Source organism: Enhydra lutris, unplaced genomic scaffold, assembly GCF_002288905.1.
Source record: "Enhydra lutris kenyoni isolate GAN:26980312 unplaced genomic scaffold, ASM228890v2 scaffoldscaffold125, whole genome shotgun sequence".
Lineage (NCBI taxonomy): Eukaryota > Metazoa > Chordata > Mammalia > Carnivora > Mustelidae > Enhydra > Enhydra lutris.
The window spans coordinates 614,101-640,083 of NW_019154209.1; the positions used below are offsets into that span (position 1 = coordinate 614,101).

General features: G+C 39.6%; 1 protein-coding gene across 4 annotated transcripts in view; it reads left to right on the top strand.

Moving 5' to 3' along the window:
• Positions 1-25,983, top strand: part of LOC111139928 (PHD finger protein 8) — a 96,851-nt gene that overhangs the window by 21,600 nt on the left and 49,268 nt on the right. For all 4 annotated transcript variants that reach the window (XM_022492339.1, XM_022492341.1, XM_022492340.1 and 1 more), the window contains exons 3-12: positions 706-791; positions 1,159-1,267; positions 5,852-6,012; positions 6,632-6,773; positions 8,179-8,365; positions 10,868-11,030; positions 19,366-19,453; positions 19,818-19,924; positions 21,437-21,528; positions 24,063-24,152. In XM_022492339.1, the coding sequence (XP_022348047.1) occupies positions 706-791; positions 1,159-1,267; positions 5,852-6,012; positions 6,632-6,773; positions 8,179-8,365; positions 10,868-11,030; positions 19,366-19,453; positions 19,818-19,924; positions 21,437-21,528; positions 24,063-24,152 (1,225 nt within the window). The remainder of the gene's footprint in view (positions 1-705; positions 792-1,158; positions 1,268-5,851; positions 6,013-6,631; positions 6,774-8,178; positions 8,366-10,867; positions 11,031-19,365; positions 19,454-19,817; positions 19,925-21,436; positions 21,529-24,062; positions 24,153-25,983) is intronic.

Genomic DNA, 25,983 nt, shown 5'->3' on the forward strand with positions numbered 1-25,983 from the left:
GCCCCTAAAGTTTAAATTTTTGACTACATGTTGAAGTAAGAATATTTTAGATGTATTGGTTAAAATAAATATTACTGAAATTAATTTCACCTGTTTCTTTTTACCTTTTTAATGCAGCTATTTGTGTTTGTATTGGACGTTATATTTGTATTGGACAACATGTCCTAGAGTCTCTTCTAGCTTTGATCATTCTGAGTCTTTTTTAAAAAAATATTTATTTATTTTAGAGAGAGAGTGAGTGTGTGAGAGGGGGGAGGGGCAAATGGAGAGGGAGAGAACCTAAAGCAGACTCCCTGCTGAGCACAGAGCCTGATGCAGGGCTCATCTCAGGCCCCAGAGATCATGACCTGAGCTGAAATCAGGAGTCGGATGCTTAATTGACTGAGCCACCTAGGTAGCCCTTGACCATTTTGAGTCTTAATGAAGCTTTGCTGTCTATATTTTTAGCTCTGTCATAATTGTTTTAGACCAGTGTGGTTCAGTATAACTTTTTGTATTGATGAATATGTTTGATAATCTGCCCAATATGGTAACTTTTAGCCACATGTGGCTACTGAGCTTTTGAAATGTAGCTAGTATGATCATGTTGTTCCTCCCTGTTTTGAATTAATTTAAATGTAAATAGCATGTGTACTGGACAGCACAGTTCTATACCTTATGAGAAATAAAATTTCCGTATAAACCTTGACTGATTTTTTCTTCTAGTTGTGTTGGTGTCGAAGAGGAAAAGGCTGCTGACATTGACCTCTACCACTGCCCCAACTGTGAAGTCTTACATGGGCCCTCCATTAGTAAGTAGATCTTGGGGTTTCCAAGAGAAGATGGTCCAGAGGTGAGACAAAGCAAAAGAAGCTTGGAAGGGAGATTGCCTTTGCCTGAATACTTGGGAAATAGCAAAAGCCTGTGTAGGCCCCTCAGGCTAGTAGCTGCCCCACTGAGAGGGCAGAAGTGCAGAGGTTTATCTCCCTAGGGACTTCCTCAGAGAAAGCACCAGCTTCACCAGGAGCTTTCCCTGAGTTTGTGAGGGCCTCCTTGACTCCCAGGTGTTCCAAGAAGTTGTTAGGTTGGAAGAAAAGCAGGATCTGCTATATCCTTTGCTCCTGGAACCATAGCGCATGGCCATTCTGACTCACAGTCTCATGTCTTTTTCTGGCTTAGTGAAAAAACGCCGTGTATCTTCCAAAGGGCATGATACACACAAGGGGAAGCCAGTGAAGACTGGAAGCCCTACGTTCATTCGAGAGCTCCGGAGTAGGACCTTTGACAGGTGAGGGTTGGTGAATGCCAGGGCTCTGGGAGGCTAGGATCCATCTCTTCCCAACTTTCCCACTGGCTGTCCTGTTAGGTGCCTCCCTCATTTGGGAATGTCTTTAGGGTTCTGTGTGTTCCCTTTGGGGATGGATCTTCTGTTTTAGTCATTTTAAAAAAGATTTTATTTATTTATTTGAGAGAGATAGGAGAGAGCACAAACAGGGGGACCGGCAGAGGGAGAGGGAGAAGCTGACTCCCTGCTGAGCAGGTAGCCTGACATGGGGCTCCATCCCAGGACTCTGGGATCATGACCTGAGCCAAAGGCAGAGCTTAACCAACTGAGCCACCCAGGCACCCCTGTTTTAGTCATTTTCTAAGAAACATTGTTAGAGTTTCACTTAACATGCAGAGTATGTTAACATCTGCTTGTAAAAACCTTTGGTAGATTGGGAATCAGTTTTTACCTGTCAGGAGAGGATATTTACATGCACCCAAGGAATGCTTCAACTAGGAGTCTAAAAATCAGAAAGTTTAATTCTCTCATTGTAGAGAAAAGGAAACTTTTTAAAAATTAAAAAAAATGAGTGGTCATGCATTTCTTTTAAATCAAAAAAAATATTTTCCCCTTTTAATCTGTTTTTTTTTTAAATTTTAAAAAATTTTATTTCAAAATTAAACTCTGTGCCCAACATGAAGATCGAACTCATGACCCAGAGATCAAGAGTGTCATGTTCTACTGACTGAGCCAGCCAGGTGGCTTTTTTTTCCCTTTAAAAAATATTAAAATGGGCTTATTAAAAATAAATTACTTGAATAAAAGTAATGAGTTAGAAAAAGTAATGAATAAAGCACTGTCTTTTGCTTGGTTTTTAATTTGCACAACCATTTTCAGCTTTCCTGTAATTGAAATTGTTATTTAGGATTATGTGTTCCTTCAACTTAATATTCTTTGATTTGTTTGTTCAGAGGCAGTGAGTCTCCTTTCTCCTCCCTTAGATCTCTTCTCCAGTCAACCACTGTCTTGTGCATTCATTAAGAAATAGTTTTTTTTTTATATAAATGTGTGTGTGTGTGTGTGTGTGTCCTGCTTTTCTGAAAAAGCATTAATACACTCTGTATACTGCATCTTGCTTTTTTTAAAACCAAAATTACATATCTTGGAGATTAATCCATAATAGCATATGCAGATGTTTTTCATTCTTTTTCATGAACATTTAGTATTCTGTTGTATGGTTATATAATTTATTTAACCAATCCCATACTGAACATTTAAATTGATTCTAGTATTTTGCTGTTAGAAAAAAGTGTTGCAGTGTATGCAGTGAATGTCTTTGTACTTAAGGTACTTAAGTTTTTTTATATGTGGATGAGTATATGTGTGGATTTACTACCTAAAAATGAAATTGCTAGACCAAAGAATATGTGCCTTAAAAATGTTTATAAATGGGGGCGCCTGGGTGGCTCAGTGGGTTAAGCCTCTGCCTTCGGCTCAGGTCATGATATCAGGGTCTTGGGATCAAGCCCCGCATTGGGCTCTCTGCTCATCAGAGAGCCTGCCTCCCCCTCTCTCCGCCAGCCTCTCTGCCTACTTGTGATCTCTCTCTGTCAAATAAATAAATAAAATCTTAAATAAATGTTTATAAATGTTGCTAAATTGTTTCCAAAGTGATGATACCGTATATATTTTTTATTAACCTATAATGTATTATTTGCTTCAGGAGTACAAGTCTGTTAATCATTAGGCTTACACATTTCACAGCACTCCCCTAGCATATACCCTCCCCAATGTCCCTAACCCAGCCACCCTATCTCTACTTCCCCACCCCCCAGCAACCCTCAGTTTGTTTCATGAGATTTAGAGTCTCTTATGGTTTATCTCCCTCCTGATCCCATCTTGTTTCGTTTTTCCCTTCCCTACCCCCTAAAGCCCCCCGCCCTGCCTCTCAAATTCCTTATATCAGAGAGATTATATGATAATTGTCTTTCTCGGATTGACTTATTTTTCTCAGCATACTACCCTCTAGTTCCATCCATGTCATTGCAAATGGCAAGATTTCGTTTGTTTTGATGGTTGCATAGTATTCCACTATATATGCATACATACACACACACACACACACACACCACATCTTTATCCATTCATCTGTTGATGGACATCTAGGTTCTTTCCATAGTCTGGCTATTGTGGACATTGCTGCTATAAACATTCAGGTGCACAGAAGGTACATATATTTTTGTGCTTTTATAAGTCATCTTTATTTCTTTTTCTGGTTACTGCCAGCTTATGTCATTTGACAATTTTTCTATTGGGTTACTGCCCATTTTTACTGATTTATAATAGCTTTTCTTGCACAAAATTTTATTTAAGCATGTATTTATTGTTGAAGTATAATTAACATAGAGTCTTTTATTAATTTTTCAACTATACAGTATAAATGATCAATTCTATGCATTACTCAATGATCATCATGATCCACATGAGTGAAATCCTATGGTATTTGTCTTTCTTTGGCTTGTTTCACTTAGTATTATGTCCTCTAGAACCATCCATGTTGCAGATGACAAGATCTCATTTTTTTTATGGTTGAGTAGTATTCTATTGTATGTGTATATGTACAGCCACATCTTTATCCATTCATCTATGAATGGACATTTAGGTTGCTTCTCTGTATTAGCTATTGTAAATAATACTACAGTAAACAATGAGATTATTAGACCCTAGACCTGTCAGAATGGCTAGAATAAAAAAGATAAGAAATAGCAAGTGTTGGAGAGGATGTGCAGAAAAAGGAACCCTTATGCACTGGTACAGCCACTGTGGTACAGCCACCGTGGAAAATTAAAGATAGAAATGTCCTATAATCCAGTAATTCTGCTACTGAGTATTTACCCAAAGAAGAGAAAAACACCAAAGATACATGCACCCCTAAGTTTCCTTGTAGGAAATTTTAATTTTTATGTAGTTAAATTTATTTATTGCTATTTTTAATTACTACTGGGCCTTGACTCTCCCATGTTTTTCTACTACTCTGTGACTTCATGTTTTTCAGTTTAATCTTAGATCCATTTAGAATTATGTAAAGAGTGAGATACACATTGAGCTTAATATTTTTCCAGATGTTTGTTCCAATGCAACTTGGCCAAATAGTCTATCTCCAGCATGATTTCTAGTTTTCTAGTTAACTAAGTATATGTGTTGAGAAGGTGCTTATAAAAATTTTTTAAAAAGTTTTTTTTTAATCAGTCTTGTCTTTTTCTTCTTTTTAAATTTTATTTTAATTCTAATATAGTTAACATACAGTGTTATATTAGTTTCAGGTATACAATATAGAGTGATTCAACAATTCTATACATGACTCAGTGCTCATCATGATAAGTGTAGTCTTAATTCTTACCACCTATTTCACCTATCCCCCCACCCACTTCCCTTCTGGTAACCATCAGTTTGTTCTTGTTTTTTGGTTTGTCTCTTTACTTTTCCTTTGTTTTGTTTCTTAAATTCTACATATGAGTGAAATCATATGGTATTTGTCTTTCTCTGACTGATTTATTTTGCTTACCAGTATACTTTGTAGCTCCATCCATGTCATTGCAAATGGTGAGATTTCATTCCTTTTTATGGCTGAATAGTACACATTGTGTGTGTATGTTTGTGTGTATGTGCATATGTACACCACATCTTCTTTATTCATTCATCTATTATTAACTATTGAACACTTGGGCTGTTTCCATTATTTGGCTATTATAAATATTACTGCAATAAATATAGGGCTGCATATATCCTTTCGAATTAGTGTTTTCGTATTCTTTGGGTAAATACCCAGTAGTGTGATTACTGGATCTTATGACAGTTCTATTTTATTTTTTGAGGCATCTCCATACTGTTTTCCACAGTGGCTGTCCCAGTTTGCATTTGTACCAACAGTGCATGAGAGTTCCTGTTTGTCCACATTATCGCCAACACTTGTTTCTTGTTTTTGATTTTAACCTTTCTGATAGGTGTAAGGTGATTGCTCACTGTAGTTTGGATTTGCATTTCCCTGGTGATGAATGATGTTGAACATCTTTTCATGTGTCTGTTGGCCATCTCTGTGTCTTCTTTGAAGAAGTGTCTGTTCATGTCTTCTGACCATTTTTTAATTGGATCACTTGTGTTTTTTTGTGTTGAGTTGTGTAAGTTCTTTATATGTTTTGGATACTAACCCTTTATTGGATATGTCATCCAAAAATCAGTCTTTTCTCTTTATTTGCCAGTCTTTAAATGGGTGATGCTGCTCTGGGTTAGAGTGAATTAGCTAAATTTGCAGATACATCTTTACTTTCTGGACAGGCTGTTGGCTGATTTCTTTTTTTGGCATTCAGAGAAGAGTACCCTATTGACAATATATCCTAAGTTTAGCTCCTCACCTCTGCCAATGACCAGGCTTCTTGCCTAGGATAGGTCATTTCTTCCCTGGCAAATGAGGTGTATGACATTAGCTTCTACCCCACATTAAGGTCCACTAAGGAAGGCCCCACCCCTTGGGTGAATAGCAGCATCAAGTGAGGCCTTCTGTGGCAGAGCCTCTGGGGCTCAGGCTTTCTCTCATGTGGCCCACAGCTCAGATGAAGTGATTCTGAAGCCCACTGGAAGTCAGCTGACCGTGGAATTCCTGGAAGAGAATAGCTTCAGTGTGCCCATCCTAGTCTTGAAGAAGGATGGATTGGGGATGACACTGCCCTCTCCATCATTCACTGTGAGGGATGTGGAACACTATGTTGGTAAGCACCATGGATCCTCTTAACTGTGACATTGTTTATTCTCATCAAGTCCCATGACCCTTCCCCTCCAGTCTACTTTTACATTTCTTTTCTAGCCATCTTGGGAATCTGAGGCAAAGGGATTTACCCAGAGTCATTCTTTGGCAAAGCTAGAACCAAAATCCTGCTTTTCTTTTCCTTTTCCTCCTTGTAGGCCACAAACACCTAGGCTGAGCCCCATTTTTTTTTTAACCTGGAGAATTCCAGGGATCATGGTGGTCTCTTTTCTGTTGAGATGAGAAAGCCTTTGACTTTTGCTCTCATGTGCCAGTTGTCTCCTGGGCATGACTTTTTGGGGATAGCAAGAGAAGTGAGGAAATAGGGCCCAGGCACATTGATTGTACTGTGAGTGATGCTGTATGTCAGGCTGTTCTGTTGCTGTAGCAGACCTGGACCCAGCATGTAGATCTAAGGAGAGTATGAGGGATTCCTACCCCTACCTCTAAAACATGACACACAAATGCAGTGTGTCTGAGATGAGAAGTTTTGCGTGTCAGTCCATTGTAGGGACACTTGAGGAGGGGAGGGAGGCTTCCCTGGTCCAAGGCCACTTGGTACAGAACCCATCTCTTTATTCCAGGTTCTGACAAAGAGATTGATGTGATTGATGTGACCCGCCAGGCCGACTGCAAGATGAAGCTCGGTGATTTTGTGAAATATTATTACAGTGGAAAGAGGGAGAAAGTCCTCAATGTCATTAGTTTGGAATTCTCTGATACCAGGTAGGAAGGGCAGGGGTAAGTAAAAAACAAAGTCCTTGGAACTTGTGATATACTGAGTATAAGTGTTCCTTTCCCTTCCTCTTGGTAGTTTCTTCCTTTGGGATGATGAGCTGGTTTATACTTTCTAGGGTAGATGATCACATTATAACAACTAAATTGTGTTTCTCTTCTACAGTTTCTAGCGTTAGATAGAGTATGCAGTAGCTATTTTAATTAATTTTTGTCTCCTTCAAGAGATAGGGCAGCTTTCTTAGACCTTGTTTTTGGTATTTAGATTGTGGCATGGTCACTGTTTAACTCTCAGGTTAGGTCCTCTGTCCCTGGAAATAGATTTACTGAATTAACCCCAAGTAGTTTCTCTAAGGATAAGGTTTCTTAGATTTAAAAGAAAAACAAAAGCTAATAACCTTTAAATGATTCTATGTGGACTCATGCACTCAGTAGATATATGTAGTCTTCTCTGCTCAGAACTGTGGGAGTTCCCAAAGTATTATATAACATATCCATTTGTACTTAGAAAGCTTACTGTCTGATTACTTTTTTAACTTTGAATTTTGACATAATTACAGATTTACAGGAAGTTGCAAAAAAATACACAGGGAGGTCCTGTGTATTCTTCAGCCAGTTTCTATCAATGGCAGCATCTTACATAACTGTAGTACAATATTAAAACCCTTGCTGTTGGTTTTAACATACAAATTTAACAACCTGAGGATTTAAAAAAAACTATGGTTGTTTATACCTCACTTCATCTTGAAAGACTATTTGAAGTAGCTTACAGAGATACAGAGGGGAAAAATGGACAAAATTGGAACAAAAGGAAAATAAAGGGGAAATAGGATGCATCTGGAGGGTAATCTGCACACAAAATGTGTGTATGAGTGTCTGGATAGTTGGTAGAGAAGGACTGTAGAATGTTCAGTAAATTTCCTGAAGGTCAGGACAAGGAAGGAGGTGCAGTATTATAAGGTTTGTGGTTTTTACATAAGACAAAAACAACCAGGTATTTGGGAGAGGTACTTCTTTACCTGAAACTGAGCCTTTGAGAAGTTTCTATAATGGTTCCTCATAAAGACCCTATGGGATGGGGACAGTACAAAAACTGTTATTGACTAAGTACCAAGTGAGTGGGTCTAGGTTGGGAGAGTCATGAGCATTTAGTGGAGGAAATGATCTCCTTTAACTGGGGGATGCTGTGGAGCTAGAACTTAGGACTTCTGGAGCTGAGTGGAATGAGGATGCTGACCAGACTTACAGGAATAAGTGAGCTAGGTGCCCTTAGGGATTCTGCGGAAAGAACTTTTTTGTCTTACTTGACTCTCACTGGGATGGGGAACATTTTATTTAGGCTTTAACCTTTAATTCCCAATCAGCTGACATCTGCTTTCCACCCCTTCCTTGCTAGGCTTTCTAACCTTGTGGAGACTCCCAAGATTGTTCGGAAGCTCTCGTGGGTGGAGAACTTGTGGCCAGAGGAGTGTATATTTGAGAGGCCCAACGTGCAGAAATATTGCCTCATGAGTGTGCGGGATAGCTATACAGACTTTCACATTGACTTTGGTGGCACCTCGGTCTGGTACCATGTGCTCAAGGTAGGAATGAATGTGACTTCTAGAGGCAGCCTGGCCTTGAACCTCCCTCTTTGTTTCAGGTGGTAGCACAAAACAGGCTGCTAAGGTCTACCCACCTCCCAGACTGTTTGGTGACATCTCCATATAACTGCTCTCTTGGGGTTGGGCACTTAGTGGATATGCCATATAAACTGTGTCTACAGTTTTGATGCTTAACATTTTTTTAATAACCTAAGGTTTTCTCTGACTGTTAATCTTAATTGAACCAATCCATACTCCTATGACTGTGTATGGAAATGTCCATATTTACTGTAGAAATTCTTGGTACCATGAGAAACTTCCCCTCCCCCTTACCATCTTTATTGAGGTATAATTTATACACCATAAAATTAGTCTATTCCAGGTGTATAGTTTGATGAGTTTTGACAGTCATATATAGTCACATAACTGCCATTACCATCAGATAGGGCATATATAACAAGTCTTTATTTTTTTAAAGATTTTATTTATTTATTTGACAGAGAGAGATCACAAGTAGGCAGAGACACAGGCAGAGAGAGAGAGAGAGGAGGAAGTAGGCTCCCCGCTGAGCAGAGAGCCTGATACGGGGCTTGATCCCAGGACCCTGAGATCATGACCTGAGCTGAAGGCAGAGGCTTTAACCCACTGGGCCACCCAGGCGCCCCTATAACAAGTCTTTTTTAATGTCAATGTTCCTATGGGTAGTTTCCTATTTAGTGGTTGTAAAATTTTTGTAATTAGCATATGGATTGTTAGTGACTATGAAGGACTTTTGAGGTCTGGAAAACAAATTTCTTAAGTAATTTTGATTCTTTTCCACCATCATGCTCTTTAATTTTCTTATCAGAAATGCCAAGGAAAGAGCCAAAAACTTGGATGTGGCTATTGTCCAAATGATCGTGAATCCTAAACTAGTTGTTTCCACTGGCTTAGCATGAAATTGGAGAATGTAGGTCACTGTTACTTAAATGTTAGGTTTAACTTTTTTCTTTTATTTATTTGAGAGAGAGAGTGAGCACAAGTGGGAGGGGCAGAGGAAGAGGGAGAGAGAATCTCAAGCAGACTTCTGCGCTGAGCATGGAGCCCGATGTGGGGCTTGGTCTCATGACCATGAAGGTCATTACCTGAGCCAAAACCAGGAGTCGGATGCTTAACTGTGCCACCCAGGTGCCCCTAACTCTTTTATTTTAAAATAATTTTTATAGAAATATATATATATATTTTATTATTTTTTTATTTTATTTTTTTATTTTTTTTTTTAAGATTTTTATTTATTTATTTGACAGAGAGAGATCACAAGTAGACAGAGAGGCAGGCAGAGAGAGGGAGGGAAGCAGGCTCCCTGCCAAGCAGAGAGCCCGATGCGGGACTCGATCCCAGGACCCTGAGATCATGACCTGAGCCGAAGGCAGCGGCTTAACCCACTGAGCCACCCAGGCGCCCCTATATATATTTTACATATAAAATAGTTTTTATAGAAAAATTGCAGAATGGTAGGAAGAATTTCTGTGTGCCCTTCACTTAGATTTCCTAATGTTACCATTTCATTATATTCTTCCTCTGAAGTAAACGTAATAAATAATAAATTAGTTCCCTCTATATATTTTTTTCTGAAACATTTGAGAATAGTTACAGACATGGTGTCTCTTTATCTTGTAATCAGTGTGTATTTCTTGAAAATAAGAGCATTCTCTTTTATATAACCACAGTATAGTTACCAAAATCAGGAAATTAATGTTGATATATATAATACTATTATCTAATCTGCTGATCTGATTCAAATTTTTCCAATTTTACAGTAGATAATTTCTAGTGTTGTTGCTTTTCTACATTGAAATTTATTATCATGAAATACCAGTTAAACTAATCAAGTGTCAGTTGGGGATGTTTTTGTACTAGTGGGCTTTTGTTTCTTTTCTGCCAATAATCTATCTGGTGATTGTCCAGGCAGAACATAATTAGGAAATAAAATGTTTTTCCAACAGATAATCGCCTAACATATAATCTTCTAGAAGTCCTTGGGCAATTACTGAACTTTTAAACATTTATTAGCTTTGATTGCAGGTGTGAGAAGGAACACTCTTTGTAAATGGCATTTAAAGGCAAATTCAATTTTCTTTTCATCAGTAATGTGGCCTTAAATTCTCTTAGGGCTAGTAGTATTGATCTTCTCATCTATAGAGGCCATTTCTCATTTGGCCTGGTTGTATCTAAAATAGTAGCTTTTGGTGTACATTTGTCCTAAGCTGAACAATTTTGTTTGAGATGCCCTTTCCAAGTCGTTTTGTCAATCTTATAGAAGCTTAAAAATACAAAGTGCAAAAGGACCTTTTAAAGTTTTTCAAATCCACGTGAAAATGATTCTTGGATGGGGTTGGAAAAGAATTCTGTCATATTACATGGTCTTGGAGCATGAGAGAGAGAATATCCTTTCGGAGATCCTCTGGAATATTTTTCTGGAAAATCTGATATTTTTGGCACTTCAACCTCTTTTTGTTTCAGGGTGAGAAGATCTTCTACCTGATCCGCCCAACAAATGCCAACCTGACTCTCTTTGAGTGCTGGAGCAGCTCCTCTAACCAGAACGAGATGTTCTTTGGGGACCAGGTGGACAAGTGCTATAAGTGTTCTGTGAAGCAAGGACAGACACTTTTCATTCCTACAGGTCTTCCCTGGGCCCCTCTGGGAGGGTTTCAGAAGGGCGGGAAGTGAAAGGGAGGTTGTGGCACCAGAGTCAGCCCCTTTCCATGATGTATTGATCTGATTATGTGGGTTATTCCTCTCATATCAACTGGTAACTCAGACTGGACCACAGGAAAATTCACATGATGGCCAGTGGGCAGCATGGTCACTTCATGAAGCTGCAAATGGGAAGGTCTAAGAAGAGGTTGATGGACTCCCTTGCACTGGACTGATGTCAGCTTGGTGGACAGAGAGAGAATAGGTCTTTCTGCCCCATGACTCTAGGGATAGTGACTGGAGGCTGGCATTGCAGTCTATAAATTGGAATGACTTGGGTGGGGTGGGGCTTCTCCCCACCCAAACAATATATGCCTAGGCTTCACCCCTTGAATTATGAATTTGTAGGTCTGGGGTGGGATCTGAGTTTTAGTTTTGAAAAATGCCCCCAGTTGTCTCAATTTGGGGAAGTTGACATTCTTACCGTGTTGAGTCTTCCATGAACCCAGTATGTCTTTCCATTTATTTAGATTTTCCTTGATTTCTTTTTTTTTTTTTTTAAAGATTTTACTTATTTACTTGACAGACAGAGATCGAAGTAGGCAGAGAGGCAGGCCGAGAGAGAGGGGGAGGCACGCCGCCTGCCGAGCAGAGAGCCCGATGCGGGGCTCGATCCCAGGACCCTGGGATCACGACCCGAGCCGAAGGCAGAGGCTTTAACCCACTGAGCCACCCAGGCGCCCCTTCCTTGATTTCTTAATTTTCATTCTTTGCTTTCAGAATTAATGTTTAATTTTCTCAAAACTTTGGTAGAATTCTCTAGTGCAGTCACATGGATCTGGAGATTTTTTTTTTTTTAGGAAGTTTTTATTAACATTCAATTTCCTTAAACTTCAGCAGGCTATTCAAATTATCTGTTTCATACTGGGTGAGCTATGATAGTTGTGTTTTCAAGGAATTGGTCCATATTATCTAAGTTGTCAAATTTATGAATGTATACAGTTGTTCATAATATTTCCTTACTATCTTTTTGATGTCTTCTAAGTCTTTAGTGATATCCTCTGCTTCATTCCTGATACTAGTTATTTGTGCCTTCTTTTACTCTGTGTCAGTCTTGATGGAGGTTTGCCAATTTTTCAAACTTTTTAAAGAGCCACTTTCTGTTTCATCAATTTTTTTCTGTTGTCTTTTTATTCAGTTTCATTGATTTCTGTTTTTATCTTTGTTTTTCCTTCCTTCTGCTTGCTGGGGGTATATTTTGCTCCTTTCTCCAGTCTTGAGACAGGAACTTAGATTACTGATTTCAGATTTCCCTCTTTTCTAGTGTAAGCATTTAGTGCTATAAATTTCCTCCTCAGCACTGATTGAACTGTGTCACATATTTTGATATGTTGTGTTTACATTTTCATTTAGCTAAATGTATTTTTAGAAAAATTGGAATGTAATTCACACACCATAAAACTTAACCATGTTATGAGCACCTTTAAGCATTGGACTCTTGATTTTGGCTCAGGTCATGATCTCAGGGTCATGAGATCAAGCCCTGAGTTGGGCTCTGTGCTTAGCAGGGAGTCTGCTTAAGATTCTCTCTCCCCTTTCCCTCTGCCCCTCCCTGTTACCTTTGCCTGTGTGCTCTCTCTCTCTTTCAAATTAATAAATCTTTAGGGGTGCCTGGGTGGCTCAGTTGAGCATCTTCCTTCAGCTCAGATTGTGATCCCAGGGTTTTGGGATCAAATCCCACATCAGACTTCTTGCTTAGCAGGGAGCCTACTTCTCCCTCTGCCTGATGCTCCCTCTGCTTTTGCTTTCTCTCTTTCTCTCTCTGACAGATAAATAAACACAATCTTTTTAAAAAATAAATCTTGGGGTGCCTGGATGGCTCGGTTGTTAAGGGTATGCCTTTGGCTCAGGTCCTGATCCCAGGCTCCTGGGATCGAGCCCTGCATCGGGCTCCCTGCTCCACGGGAAACCTGCTTCTCCCTCTCCCACTCCCCCTGCTTGTGTTCCCTCTCTTGCTGTGTCTCTCTCTGTCAAATAAATAAATAATATCTTTTAATAAATAAATAAATAAATAAATCTTTTAAAAAAACTTACCACTGGGCGCCTGGGTGGCTCAGTCAGTTAAGTGTCTGCTCAGGTCATGACCCCAGGGTCCTGGGATTGAGCCCCGCATCAGGCTCCCTACTCAGCGGGGAGCCTGCTTCTCTGAACTCTCTCTGTTGCTCCCATTGCTTGTGCTCTCTCTCTCTCTCAAATAAATAAATAAAATCTTAAAAAAAGAAAATAACTTACCATGTTAAAGGGTGCAGTTCAGTTTTGTTTTTTTAGAGAGGGAGAGTGAGAGAGGAAGGGGTTGCAGAGAGAGAATCTGAAGCAGGCCTGGCACAGAGTGTAGAGCCCTACACAGGGCTCGATCTCACAACCCTGAGATCATGACCTGAGCCGAAATCAAGAGTCAGACACCTAACCAACTGAGACACCTGGGTGCCTCAGTGCCATTCAGTTTTTTTTTAAAGATTTTATTTATTTATTTGAGAGAGAGACAGTGAGAGAGAGCATGAGCGAGGAGAAGGTCAGAGAGAGAAGCCATTCAGTTTTTTAAACAAGGTTGCGTAACCATCACCACTGTCTAATACCAGAAAATTTTCATCACTTCAAAAAGAAATCCTGTGCCCATTAGCAGTTACCCCTCATTCCTTCCACTCCTTCTCCCACCCCTGTCAACCACTTCTGTCCATTCTTTGTATATGGATTTGCCTGTTCTGCGTATTTGTCATTCAATATGTGGTCCTTTGTGCCTGGCTTTTTCACTCAACAAAATATTTTTTTAGCAAAATATTTTCAAGATTCATCCATATTAAAAAAAAAAGATTCATCCATGTGTTAGCATTTGTCAGTACTTATTCTTTAAATGGCTGAATAATATTCCACTGTGTGGATGTACCACATTTTGTTTATCCTTTTATTATCTTAAAAGATATTTGGGTTGTTTTCATTTTTTGAATATACTGAATAATGCTACTATGAACAATCATGTACGAGTTTTTGTGTTAATGTATATTTTCTTCTCTCTTGGGAACATACCTAAGAAAAGAATTGCTGAGTCGTATGTTAACTCTGTGTTTTAACTTCTTCAGGAAATGCCAAATTGTTTCCTAAAGCACCCCCACCATTATAGGGTCTCAATTTTTCCACATCCTCCCCAACACTTGTTCTTTTCTGTCTGTAATTATAACCATCCTAGTGCATGTGAAGTGGTAGCTCACTGAGATTTTAATTTGTGTTTCCATAATGACTGTTAATGTTAAACATTTTTTCATGTGCTTATTGGATATTTGTGTATCTTTTTATGGAGGAGTATCTATTCAAAACTGTTACCCAGTTTTTCATTAGGTAATTTGTTTTTTTAATTGTTGAGTTGTAAGAGTTCTTTATATATTTTGGTCATTAGACTTTGTCGGATATGTGATTTGAAAATATTTTCTCTCGTCACTTTGGTGAGAGTGTCCTATGAAGAACGAAAGTCCAGTTTATCTACTTTTTTCTTTATTTGCTTGTGCTTTTGGTGTCATCTAGGAAATCATTGCCTAATTCATAATTTAAGGTCATGAAGATTTGCACTTGTATTTTCTTCTAAGAGTTTTGTGGTTCTGATTATTACATTAGGTTTTTTATCCATTTCAAGTCAACCTTTGTATATAGTATGAGGTGAGGGTCCAATTTCATTCTTTTTATCCATTTCAAGTCAACTTTTGTATATAGTGTGAGGTGAGGGTCCAATTTCATTCTTTTTCGTGTGGCTATCCCAGTTGTCCCAGAACGATTTGAAAAGGCTGTTCTTTTGCCTTTGAATTGTCTTGAAACTTTTCTCAAAAATCAGTTGACCATAGATGTATTGGTTTATTTCTGGACTTTGAATTCTGTTCCATTGATCTGTATGTCTATCCTTATATCACACTGTTTCAATTACTCTCTCTCTCTCTAATATAATAAACAATCTTTAAAAAAACACTATATGATATGGTTCTCAGTATATACAGAAGAAATATTTAAGACAAATACATTATAAATGCATTTGTAATAATTTTGAAGTCAGGAAGTATCAGCCCTCGAACTTGGTTTTTCCTTTTCAAGATTATTATGGCTATTCTGGGCTCCTTGAATTTCCATATGAATTTTTAGCTTCTGGTTTGTATAGATATTTAGTAGTTGCTCTAGTTTTAATTTATATGTATAATAGATAAGATAGATCTTATCATAAGCTACTGGTATTAACATTTTAATTGACATTTTACCAGTTGGAGGGAAGGGTTGAAGCCTTACCTCTGTTCACATCCCTTTACCCTTCCCATTTATAATATATTTGTCTTAAATATTTCTTCCGCATATACTGAGAACCATATCATATAGTATTTTTTTTTAAGATTTATTTATTATATTAGAGAGAGAAATAGAGATTGCACAAGCAGGGGGGGCATCAGGCAGAGGGAGAAGCAGGCTCCCCACTGAGCAGAGAGCCCAACGTGAGGCTTGATCCCAGGACCCTGGGATCATGACCTGAGCCGAAGGCAGATGTTTGACCAACTGAGCCACCCAGGGATCCCTCATACAGTGTTTTAATCTTTGTTTCAACTGTCAAACATAATTTCTAATATCCAGGTGAAGGAAAGTCTATTGTATTTATCTGTGTTTCTACTTTTCTGTTGTTCTTTCTTCCTGGGGTTCCAAGTTTCTTATCATTTCCTCTCTGTTTAGTGTGTGTGTATGTGTTTTTTGTAGTTGTTGTTTTTTTGTTTTGTTTTGTTTTAGTGAGAGAGAGTGTGACAGGTGGGAGAGGAGGAGAGAGAGAATCTTAAGCAGGCTTCCAACACAAAGCCTGACATGGGGCTTGATCTCACAACCCTGAGATCACAATCTGAGCTGAAATCAAGAGTCAGATGCTTAGTCAGCTGAGCCACTCAGGTATCCCTGTTTAGAATTTAGGGTAGGTCTGCTGGCAATAGATTTTCTTGGTTCTCCTTCATCTGTAAATGTCTTGATTTCCCTTTTATTCCTAAAGGATATTTTTGCTGGATATAGAATTCTGGGTTCATGGTTCTTTCCTTTAAGTACTTGGAAGAATATTGTGCTGCTTCCTTCTGACTTCCATGGTTTCTGATGAGATTTTGGCCGTCATTCAAATTGTTTTTTCCCTTATATGTGTCATTTCTTGCTCTTTGTTATTTCTTTTTTTCTTTAGTTTCTCGCAGTTTGACTATAATGTGTCTTGGCGTGTATTCCTTTGGGTTTACAATAAATGTGTTCATTGAGCTTCCTGAATGTGTAGGTTTATATTTTTTGTCATATTAGTGAAGAAATTTTTAGCTGTCATTTCTGAATGCTTTTCCAGTCCCATACTCTAACTTCTTTTCTTTTGGGTCTCTGATTATATGAATGCTATATATATTTTGTTGTAGTCCCACAGGTCCCTGAATTTATTTTTTTCTGTTTTCTCTCTTTTGTTTATGCGGAGTACTTTCTATTCTGTCTTTTAAGTTTTCTGATTCTTTTCTCCATTGTCTTTATTCTTCTGTTGAGTCCAACTCTTTCATTATTTTTTTCAGATACAGTACTTTCCAGTTCTAAAACATCCATTTGTTTCTTATTTATATCTTCTCTTTTTCTTTTTTTGCTGCAAACATGTTTATAATTGTTCACTGAAGCATTCTTATGATAGCTCCTTTAAAATTGTCAGATGGGGTGCCTGAGTGGCTTAGTTGATTAAGTGACTGCCTTCGGCTCAGGTAATGATCCCAGGGTCCTGCGATCGAGCCCTAGGTCGGGCTCCCTGCTCAATGGGGAATCTGTTTGTCCTTTTCCCTCTGCCTCCCTCCACTAGTGTGCTTGCTCATTCTCTCTCAAATAAATAAAATCTTTAAGAAAATAAAATAAGACTGCCATATAGATCTCACATCTTTGTCTGATACGATACTGTATAATGCTGGATTTTCTTTTCTGTTGCACAGACCTATTTATCTGTTCATATATCAATATCATGTTGATTTGATTACATTGATTTTATATACAATGTTTAATATGTGCTGAGGCACGTTACCTTCCCCCGTACCCACCTGCTTTTCTCTTTTCTGTGCCTAGGCATTTATTAATTCATTTATTCATCTTTTAGTCCTTTGTCTAATAGGGTGTCACAAAATACCTTTTCTACTGGGCATTTAATAACTGTTTGATTAATTGAATTTGCCTACCAGAGATTTGAGTTGGATTAATTCACTTATTGGTATGAAGTTCCATGAACTGGGTAAAATCTACTTAGTTCCACAAGTATTGCATGTCTACTGAGTACACCCACATGGGGTTAGGTGCTAGAGACAAAAGGTCAGTAGGCCATTTCAGTATCATGTTCTAATAGCCATAATAGAAGCATTTACCACAAGCTGTGGGAGTATGGAGAAGAGCATTTAGCCTAGCTGGAAGTTTGTGAAAATCTTCTCAGAGGAGTGACACCTCACAGGTAAGTATGGACTGACCAAGGAAAGAAAGGCAGAAGAGTCCTCTCAGACATAGAGAAAGGCATAAGCAAAGCAAGGCTGTTTGAAGTAGTTCATGCATACAGGAGCGTAGAGATCAAGGAGGAAGTGAAGCTGAAAAGATAGGCAGATTGAACTTACCCCAGAGGTGACTGGAGAACCATTGAAGTTTTGTTTATGTAGCAAAAGATATAAAGAATAATGTAATAAACATTTACGTGTTTATAGGCCAACTAAAAAGATAAAATATGACAAATATATTTGAAGCCTCTCATATACCTCTCCTCAATTCCATTCCCATTTTCCCTCTCTGAGCTAGCCATTGTTCTGAAGTTGGCAATTATTATCCTCATGCATTTCTATTCCTTTATTATACAGGTCATGGCTCATCAAGTCAATAGCTAGTATTGTTTTACTATTTTTGAATGTTATATAAATGGAATCATATTAGGTAATTCTTCCCAACTTGCTTTTTTCTCTGAACACTATGATTATGAGATTCATTTTGGTACATGTTCACTCATTTTACTTACTTTCCAATATTCCATTGTATGAGTATATGGCAATTTATCCATTCTCCTGTGGATGTACATTTTATTGAAGTATTTTGAGCAGGGATGACATGGGCAGATTTGTATTTTAGAGTCAAGATGTGGAGGATAGACTTCAGAGATTGAGATTGGTATAGAGTAGTGGTTTGTAAACACTCTGGACTCAGGACCCCTTTATACTTTTTAATATTACTGAGGACCCCAAGGCTTTTATTTATGTGGTTTATATTCATCAATATTTACATTATAAATCAAAACTGAGAAAATTTAAAAATATTTGTTTAACTCATTTGAGAAGTAATAAACTCATTACATGTTAGCATGAATAATAATTTTTGTGAAAAATAACTTTTCAAATCAAGAAATGTAGGGAGAAGAGTGACAGTTACATTTTTGCAAACACTTTTAATGTCTGGATTAATAGAAAATGACTGGATTCTCAAGAGTGCTTCTGCATGTTGTGTTATCATGTCATTTACCCTCTGGAAAACTACACTGTACACCTGTGAGAGAATGAGGGTGAAAAAGACAAATAGCTTCTTAGTATCATCATAAGCATAGTTTGACCTTACATGTGCTCTCAAGGAGTCTCAGGGAGCCCCAGGATTCCCTGAACCATACCTTGGGAACTGCTGGTATAGAGGAGCCAGTTTGGAGGCTGTTTCAAATAGCCTAGGTGATAGGTAATGAGGGTTTTGAACCAAGGCATTGGTAGGATGGATGGATGGGGAAAGGGAGATGAATATGAAAGAGGTTTAAGAAGAAAAATTAGAAGGTCTCAGAAGGCAGTGTAGAGTCAAGGGCAAGGAAAATAATTGAGTTCCAACTAGGTGCATACTTCACAACCAACCTTTGAAGTAGATGTTTAGCTAGAAAATGGCAGACTTTGAACTCAGGTTTATTCAACACAAAAGCTCTTTGTTTTACCTAGAGTAAAGTTAGAAGGGGGAGACTTGGCAAGGAGGTAATGCCCTTCTAAGAGATGAGAGAGCAGATGGGCAAAACAGAGAGATTTGAAGTCTAGAGGAGGGAAGTAGAAGGAGTTTAATAACCCCATAAATTGGTCCAGTTCAGGGTTATAATGGTGGCAGAATGGGTATTGGGAGAGTAGAGAAACTAGAACTTTCTGAGTCACTGCCAGATTAGCTGTTCTGAGAAGTTGTGTTTGAGCTGAGTTGGGGCAGTGATGTCCAGAGGAAGTAAGGCCCTCTGCCAGCTATGATTTTGCCATGTTACACTGCAGGATGGATCCATGCTGTGCTGACCCCAGTGGACTGCCTTGCCTTTGGAGGGAACTTCTTACACAGCCTTAACATCGAAATGCAGCTCAAGTGAGTGCTGAAGCTGTTGTGATCCCAAGTTGGCCATTCCCATCTGCTAGAGTCCTTAGGTTCTCCCCTATAGTGAGAAGTGCAGCATTGGAGGAGGCAAGATGATCAGAAAGGAATAGGTCCTGGTTCCTTATAATGATCAGTGTAGGGATGAATAATCCTTCCTCACTTAGTTGTTTATGTGACTTTGGGCAAGTCACATAATCTTTGTGCTCAAGTTCCCTAACCCACAAAGTTGGATTTTACAGGGTAGTTGTGAGGATTAGAGGTAGTGGGTACAAAGCATTCATAACCCCATATCTAGTAGGTGCTCAGTAAACAGGATCCATGTTATCATCATTGTTGTTGTGCCTACTTCTTCTAGAGCGTATGAGATTGAGAAACGGCTGAGCACAGCAGACCTCTTCAAGTTTCCTAACTTTGAGACCATCTGTTGGTATGTGGGAAAGCACATCCTGGACATCTTTCGAGGTATGGATCCCTTTACTAGCTGCCCCTTTTGGCCTGCTTCCCTGAGCATGCACATGCACGTGTGTGTACATGCATGTAACCATCACCTCAAAGAAGATACAGTACTGTTCCATCACCACAGAGACCCTCTAGTGCTACCCCTTTATCATCTCACCCATTCTTTCCCCTTGCACTATCCATAACTTCTGGAAACCACTGATCTGTTTTCTATCTCTGTAGTTTTGTCATTTCAAGAGAGCTATAAAAATGGAATCCTATAGCGTGTGAACTTTTAAGATTGGCTCTTTTACTAAGTATAATGTAAGGTAGAAAATGGATTTTAACTTTATTTAGCAAAGGTGGCTAAGAAAATTGCATTACAATGAAATTATCCCTAGTTCCTGATAATTAAAGTAAAACTCAATCTGGACAATCTCAGAGTTTCCTGAAAGTGCTTCCTATGGAATGGGGACAAGGCCCAGTCCTCACCAGCCTGGCATCATTGTGTTGGTTCCCAGGTATCAGCCCAGATAGAAGCCAAACTGCTGGGATTTTCTGGTCTGTTTTGAATTAGAGCAGCTCCCTTGCTCAGACCTGAGATTCTTCAAGGTAACTTGGCCACGAGGAATCAGTATTTTAGAGTTACCAAGAACCTCAGAGGCAGGGGTGCCTGGGTGGCTCGGTTGGGTTAAGCATCTGACTCTTGTTTTCATCTCAGGTTGTGACCTCAGGGCCATGAGATCAAGCCCTGTGTTCGGCTCTGTGCTCAGTGTGGAGTCTGCTTGAGATTCTTTCCCCTTCCTCCCCGCTCTGTTCCTCTCCCTGCTCGCATGCACACACATTCTCTCTCTCAAATAAATAAGTTAAATTAAATCTAAAAAAAGATCTCAGAGGCCAATGAGTACAGTCTCCTACCCACTACTTCATGCCCTTATTCTGCTACCTAGACAGGCTGTCACTTAAGTGTTCAATCAGAGGCTAGATGACTAACCAGTTATTACCTGTTCAGAACAGCTCGGTTCAGTAGAAGATTCTGTATTGAGCCGAAATCCAGCTATTTGTCATAACCTCCTCCTGGAGTAACTCAGAATGAGAGCATTTATTAATGGCCCTTCAGCTCTGTGTAGGTGGCAATCAAGGTCTTCCTTAGTGTGGTTGCATTTTGAAACCCAAGAGGCAGAGCACTTCCAGTGTGGTGGAAGGATTCAGATTCAGGCCTCAGATTTGTGGTCTTAGCTCTGGCTCTTACTGGGTATGTCCCCTTAGTTAAGTCTCTTTGCCTCTCTGAGCTTCAGTTTCCTGAACTGTAAAGTGAGGATAATGATACTTGGCTTAGAGGATGGGTGAGATAGTAGATATTAAATGCCTGGCATATAGTAGGTACTTATTAAATGAACACTATTATAAGAACTGAGATCTGGAGTTGTGCTTAGAACATTGAGTACTTTATCTGGTTGCCTGAAAAAAAGTAACAAGTCCTTCACTTCCCCACATGGCTTCATTGACCTTCTGCCTTCCTTTTTCCTCCTTTAGGTTTGCGAGAGAATAGGAGGCACCCAGCATCCTATCTGGTCCATGGTGGCAAAGCTCTGAACTTGGCCTTTAGAGCCTGGACAAGGAAAGAAGTAAATATGCTTTTTCTCTACTTCCTCTAGAGTTCTGCCCTCAGTAGAGGCTTGCTTTGGGTAGATGCTTCAGGGAGGTGGTAGAGACCAGGGAGGCTTGTGGGCTCCTGGGGTTAGAATAGAGGACTGAACTAGGACTCCCGGATAACATTTTTAAAACCTTTCTTTCTGATTATAAAAAGTAACACATGCTTATTCTAGAGAATTAGAAAAAATGAAGAAGAGTATAAGGAGGGAAAAAACATCACCTGTAATTTTAACACTCGGAATTAACATTAACATTTGGTTATGTTTTCTTCTGGTCTTTTTATATGCATTTAAAAAACATGATTGCTATCACTCTGTACATTCAGTTTTGTATCTGAGTTTATTGGCTTATGTTCATTTTCCTGTGTCCTCAAAGTTCTCTACAAACATTTAATAGTTAAATGATATTCTTTTACAAGGATGTACTGTCCTTATTACCTCACCACTTGTTTATTGTTGCTTTATTTATTTGGGGGAGTAGTTACAGCAAATCATGCAGTGACTGTGTGCTTGCACCAAACTTTGTCCCTCATCTTTTGATTGTTTCTTCAGGATAGATTCCTAGAAGAGCAATTACTGGCTCAAAGTATATGAAAAAATGTAAGGCTCTTGACGCATACTGTCAAAATGGCTTTTAGAAATAACACCAATATCCATCTATCCAATTGAATACGAAACAGCTATAAAAGAGATTAAGGAAGTTTTCTCTGTACTGACTTGGAAAGATCTCTAGAATTTGTCAAGTAAACGTGTACAACCATGTGTGTGATGTGCCACCTTATGTGTTAAAAGGTGGGGGGCAAACAAGAATAGGATTTTTTATATGCTTCTATTTGCCTGCAGACACAATCTGGAGGGATGCAGAAGACGGTAATAAAGATGGTTACCTGTGGGTGTGGGGTAATGACACTTAGGGCAGGGACAAATATATTTTGAGGCTTTTCAATGTGTATCTTTTTATATTGTTCAATTTTTGAGCTATGTAAATGGATTACCTACTCAAAATGTTGACTTTAAAAAAATTTTAAGAAATGCAACAAAGTAAAAGAAGAAATATCAGTATATTTCCTTATGCTTTTTATATTCTTTACAGACTTTCCCCTTGCGTACAGTGGCTTAAGGAGACCTTTCAGCCATTGTAGGCTTAATTTGCACAACCTCCCCATTCCCGTTCCCGGCCTTCCCTCAGATATCCTTGGACTTCATGTTTTGGGCCTTCTTTTCTCCCTAAACATACCTATACCTGGGCCTTAGCCTAGTCTTCTGTTTTCTCCATATCCCTCAGGTGTGGCTACCTTAGGTTTCATTTCTAAAAATGTTCAATGAAAGTTCAATGAAGTGAACTTTGGAGTGACTCTGCCCCAGGAACAACAAAAGGGAGGGGAGTGAGTCCTGATTACTCATGCCTTGAGCCAGGATGGCCCCAAATAGCGTGGCCAGAGGGAGCTGGAGAAGAGTAGAACGCAGATCTGAGGAGCCCATTCTCATCTCATGGAAGTAGTCTTTTGTGAAATGAAGATGATTTCCATGGGGGGTACTTGCTCCCTCACCTTTCCAGAGCCCCTGGGCCAGGAGGAGGGAGCTATTAAATTTATCCAGCTGGATCACATGGGTTCTCAGACCCCACCCCTGTCCAGCCACCAAAATAGATTCCAGATGGCTTAAAAGAATTAAGGAAAAAAAGAATCAAAGCCATGGTAAATAAGGTAATGCTGAAGAAGTTTTGTCAGTCCTCTGCATGCAGAAGTGAAGTGAAAACTGGTGGAAGAAATCACAAGGGAAAAGCCTGAGAGCTCTGTCTACATAAAGATGTAAATCTTGAGGATTCAAAAAGATTGCAAATAAATTTAAAGTGAGACACTCAAGAGGTCTCAGCTGAGGTTGCTGTGGAGCTAGCACTGGACCTGTAGCTGCTCAGACCTGAGCTCTGTCCTTAAAAGTGGAGAGGCCAGGTTGTCCCCAGGGGTCTCCTCCAGGTTCTTGACTTTTTGAGGGGTATGGCCCAAGCCCACCACGGAGTTACTCAACACGCCTTGACACTGTCCTTTATCTAAGACAGGTTTTGCAAATATTTCCTCACAGTCTCTGGTTTGTCTTAACAGTGTTTTTCAAAGAGAAGTGTTTGCTTTTTATTAAGCCCAACTTATTTTTCTTTTAAGGCTCATGCTTTTTGTGTCCTTAGAAATCTTGGTGTCTAACCCAAGGTTCCAAAGATTTTCTCCTCTGTTTTCTTCTAAAGGGGTTATAGTTTTAGAGTTTACATTTCAGCTTTTGATCCATTTTGAGTGTGTGTGTGTATGTGTGTGTGTGTGTGTGTGTGTGTGTGTGTGTGTGTGTGTGGTGCAAGGTGTGGATTGAGCTGCTTTTTTTGCATATGGGTATCCATTTGGTCCAGTATGAGTTGTTAAAGAGACTACCCTTTCTCCATTGAATTACCTTGGTACTTTTGTCAAAAATCAGTTGTCTATTTATGTGTGGGTCTATTCTTCATGCCTTTTGTTTGACAGGCTCTGCCAGACCACGAGGATGAGATTCCGGAGACAGTGCGGACTGTACAGCTCATTAAAGATCTGGCTAGGGAGATCCGCCTGGTGGAAGTAAGAAGCAGGGGAGCAGGGGAGGCGTTTGGGAAGGGCCTCAAGGCTCAAGTGGCAGGTCAGGCTTCTTCAGTTGGCTTGAGAGTCCAGGGGAAGGGTTGGGAAAACCCCACCAAGGACTCCATTAATTTAAATAATTATTATGTGCCTCGAGTGTGCTTCGCATTAGGCTAGGTGCTTATAATACGTAAATAATTCATTGTCCGCAAAGAACTCAGAATCTTTTAGAGGACCCTGGGCAAAGTCCACTGTCTGAACCTCAGTTTCCTTGTTTCTAAAGTGGGGATAATTATACCTACTCAGGGATTGTTAAAAGGGTTAAATAAGGTAATACAGGCTGAGCATTAAGAATGGTACTTGGCACATAGTAAGTGTTCAGTAAGTTCTGATGGTGGGTCATGGTAGTGGTGGGTGGTGGAGGTCATAGTAGTAGTTGCTGTATTTAATATTTTGACTCAGTCTCTGCATTCTACAAAATGACAGTTCTCCCAGATTAAACATGATTACAAAGCCATCTTTCAACAGGTGGCTTATACCACGAGGCAGTAAGTGTAGATGGTAAGAGACTCAGAGAAACTTGGATTCTGGTTCCTGCTCCATCACTTGCAAGCCTTTCAGAGCCTTAGTATCTTTGTCTGTAAAGGGGGAATAACACCACCTTTTCAGAGTTCTCTTAGGCTCGAGAGCTAATGTATGTAGAGCCCCTCGCACAGTGCCTGGCAGAGTAAGTACTCAATAAATGTGAGCCATTGTTTTTAATAGACTTTGCAGCAAAGAGAGAACTTGGTGTGGGCTGGTGAAGTAGCAGAGGCACCAGAGGAGAATTGGACTTAAGGAAGCTTAAACTCTCGTTTAGCGCAGGAGCTGTCAATTTCTGTTTAGCACTCAGGATATAGGCACTACGTCTGTGCTGAAGGGTGGTCAGAGTGAGTTACTGGGAGTTTGGGCTTCTAGCCGCACCGCCTACAGCATGTTTCACTGCCTACACCATAGCTTACATTGTCCACCTCCTACCTCCCTTTCCTCCATTCCCATCTGTCAGAATCCTTCAGAGTTTAGTTACAAGGCCTACCTTTTCTCTGGCTCTTTCTGCTTAAACCAGTTTTGTATATACAAAACCCTGGGCTCATTCGAAAAGCACTTAGAGAGATGGATCATGTCTGGTCCACTGGCTTTCAAGTGTTTTAAAGTGATGGAACCTTTTTTTTTTTTTTTCGTCAAATGAAATCTTACCTGGAAGGTCAGTATCCAACCAATCAAAGCATAGCTGCTGTCAATAAGGTGGAAGGCAAGAGGCTTCGACTTCCACATGTTCCTCTTAGTTGCCTTCCACCTACCTCCAGTCTTCAGGGCTCCTCCCAAGAAGTTCAGAGGAGCCACAGAGCACCTCTGACAACCACCTTTACAGTCTGCTCCTTTAATTTTATAGTCGAACAAACAGTAGTCAGATCACTTACCTGAGGTCACAGAGCTAGCTAGTAGCAGACTTCGGACCAGACCCTGTCTCAAATCCTGCAGTCCTTAAGTTGGGACCACACAGTTTAGTACTCAAGTATTTTCTGTCTCATGCCAGCTGCATTTGGAGTCTTTTCTCCAATTTTGACAGTAGTGCTGGGCTTTTTTTCTGCTCGTCTTCTCCTTAGTTGTCAGTGGCTGGGTAAAGAAATGCCACCTAGTAAATTCCTGATGACCGACTCATTGTGAAAAATCTAGGGTTGCATCTAGATGTGGAGCATCTGTAAGACACTTCCATGGCGGTACTGCCAGTGCCATGAACAGACCTCTGCTCTTAGCATAGAGAGAACCCTGGAGTAAGCGCTAACCCCGTCGT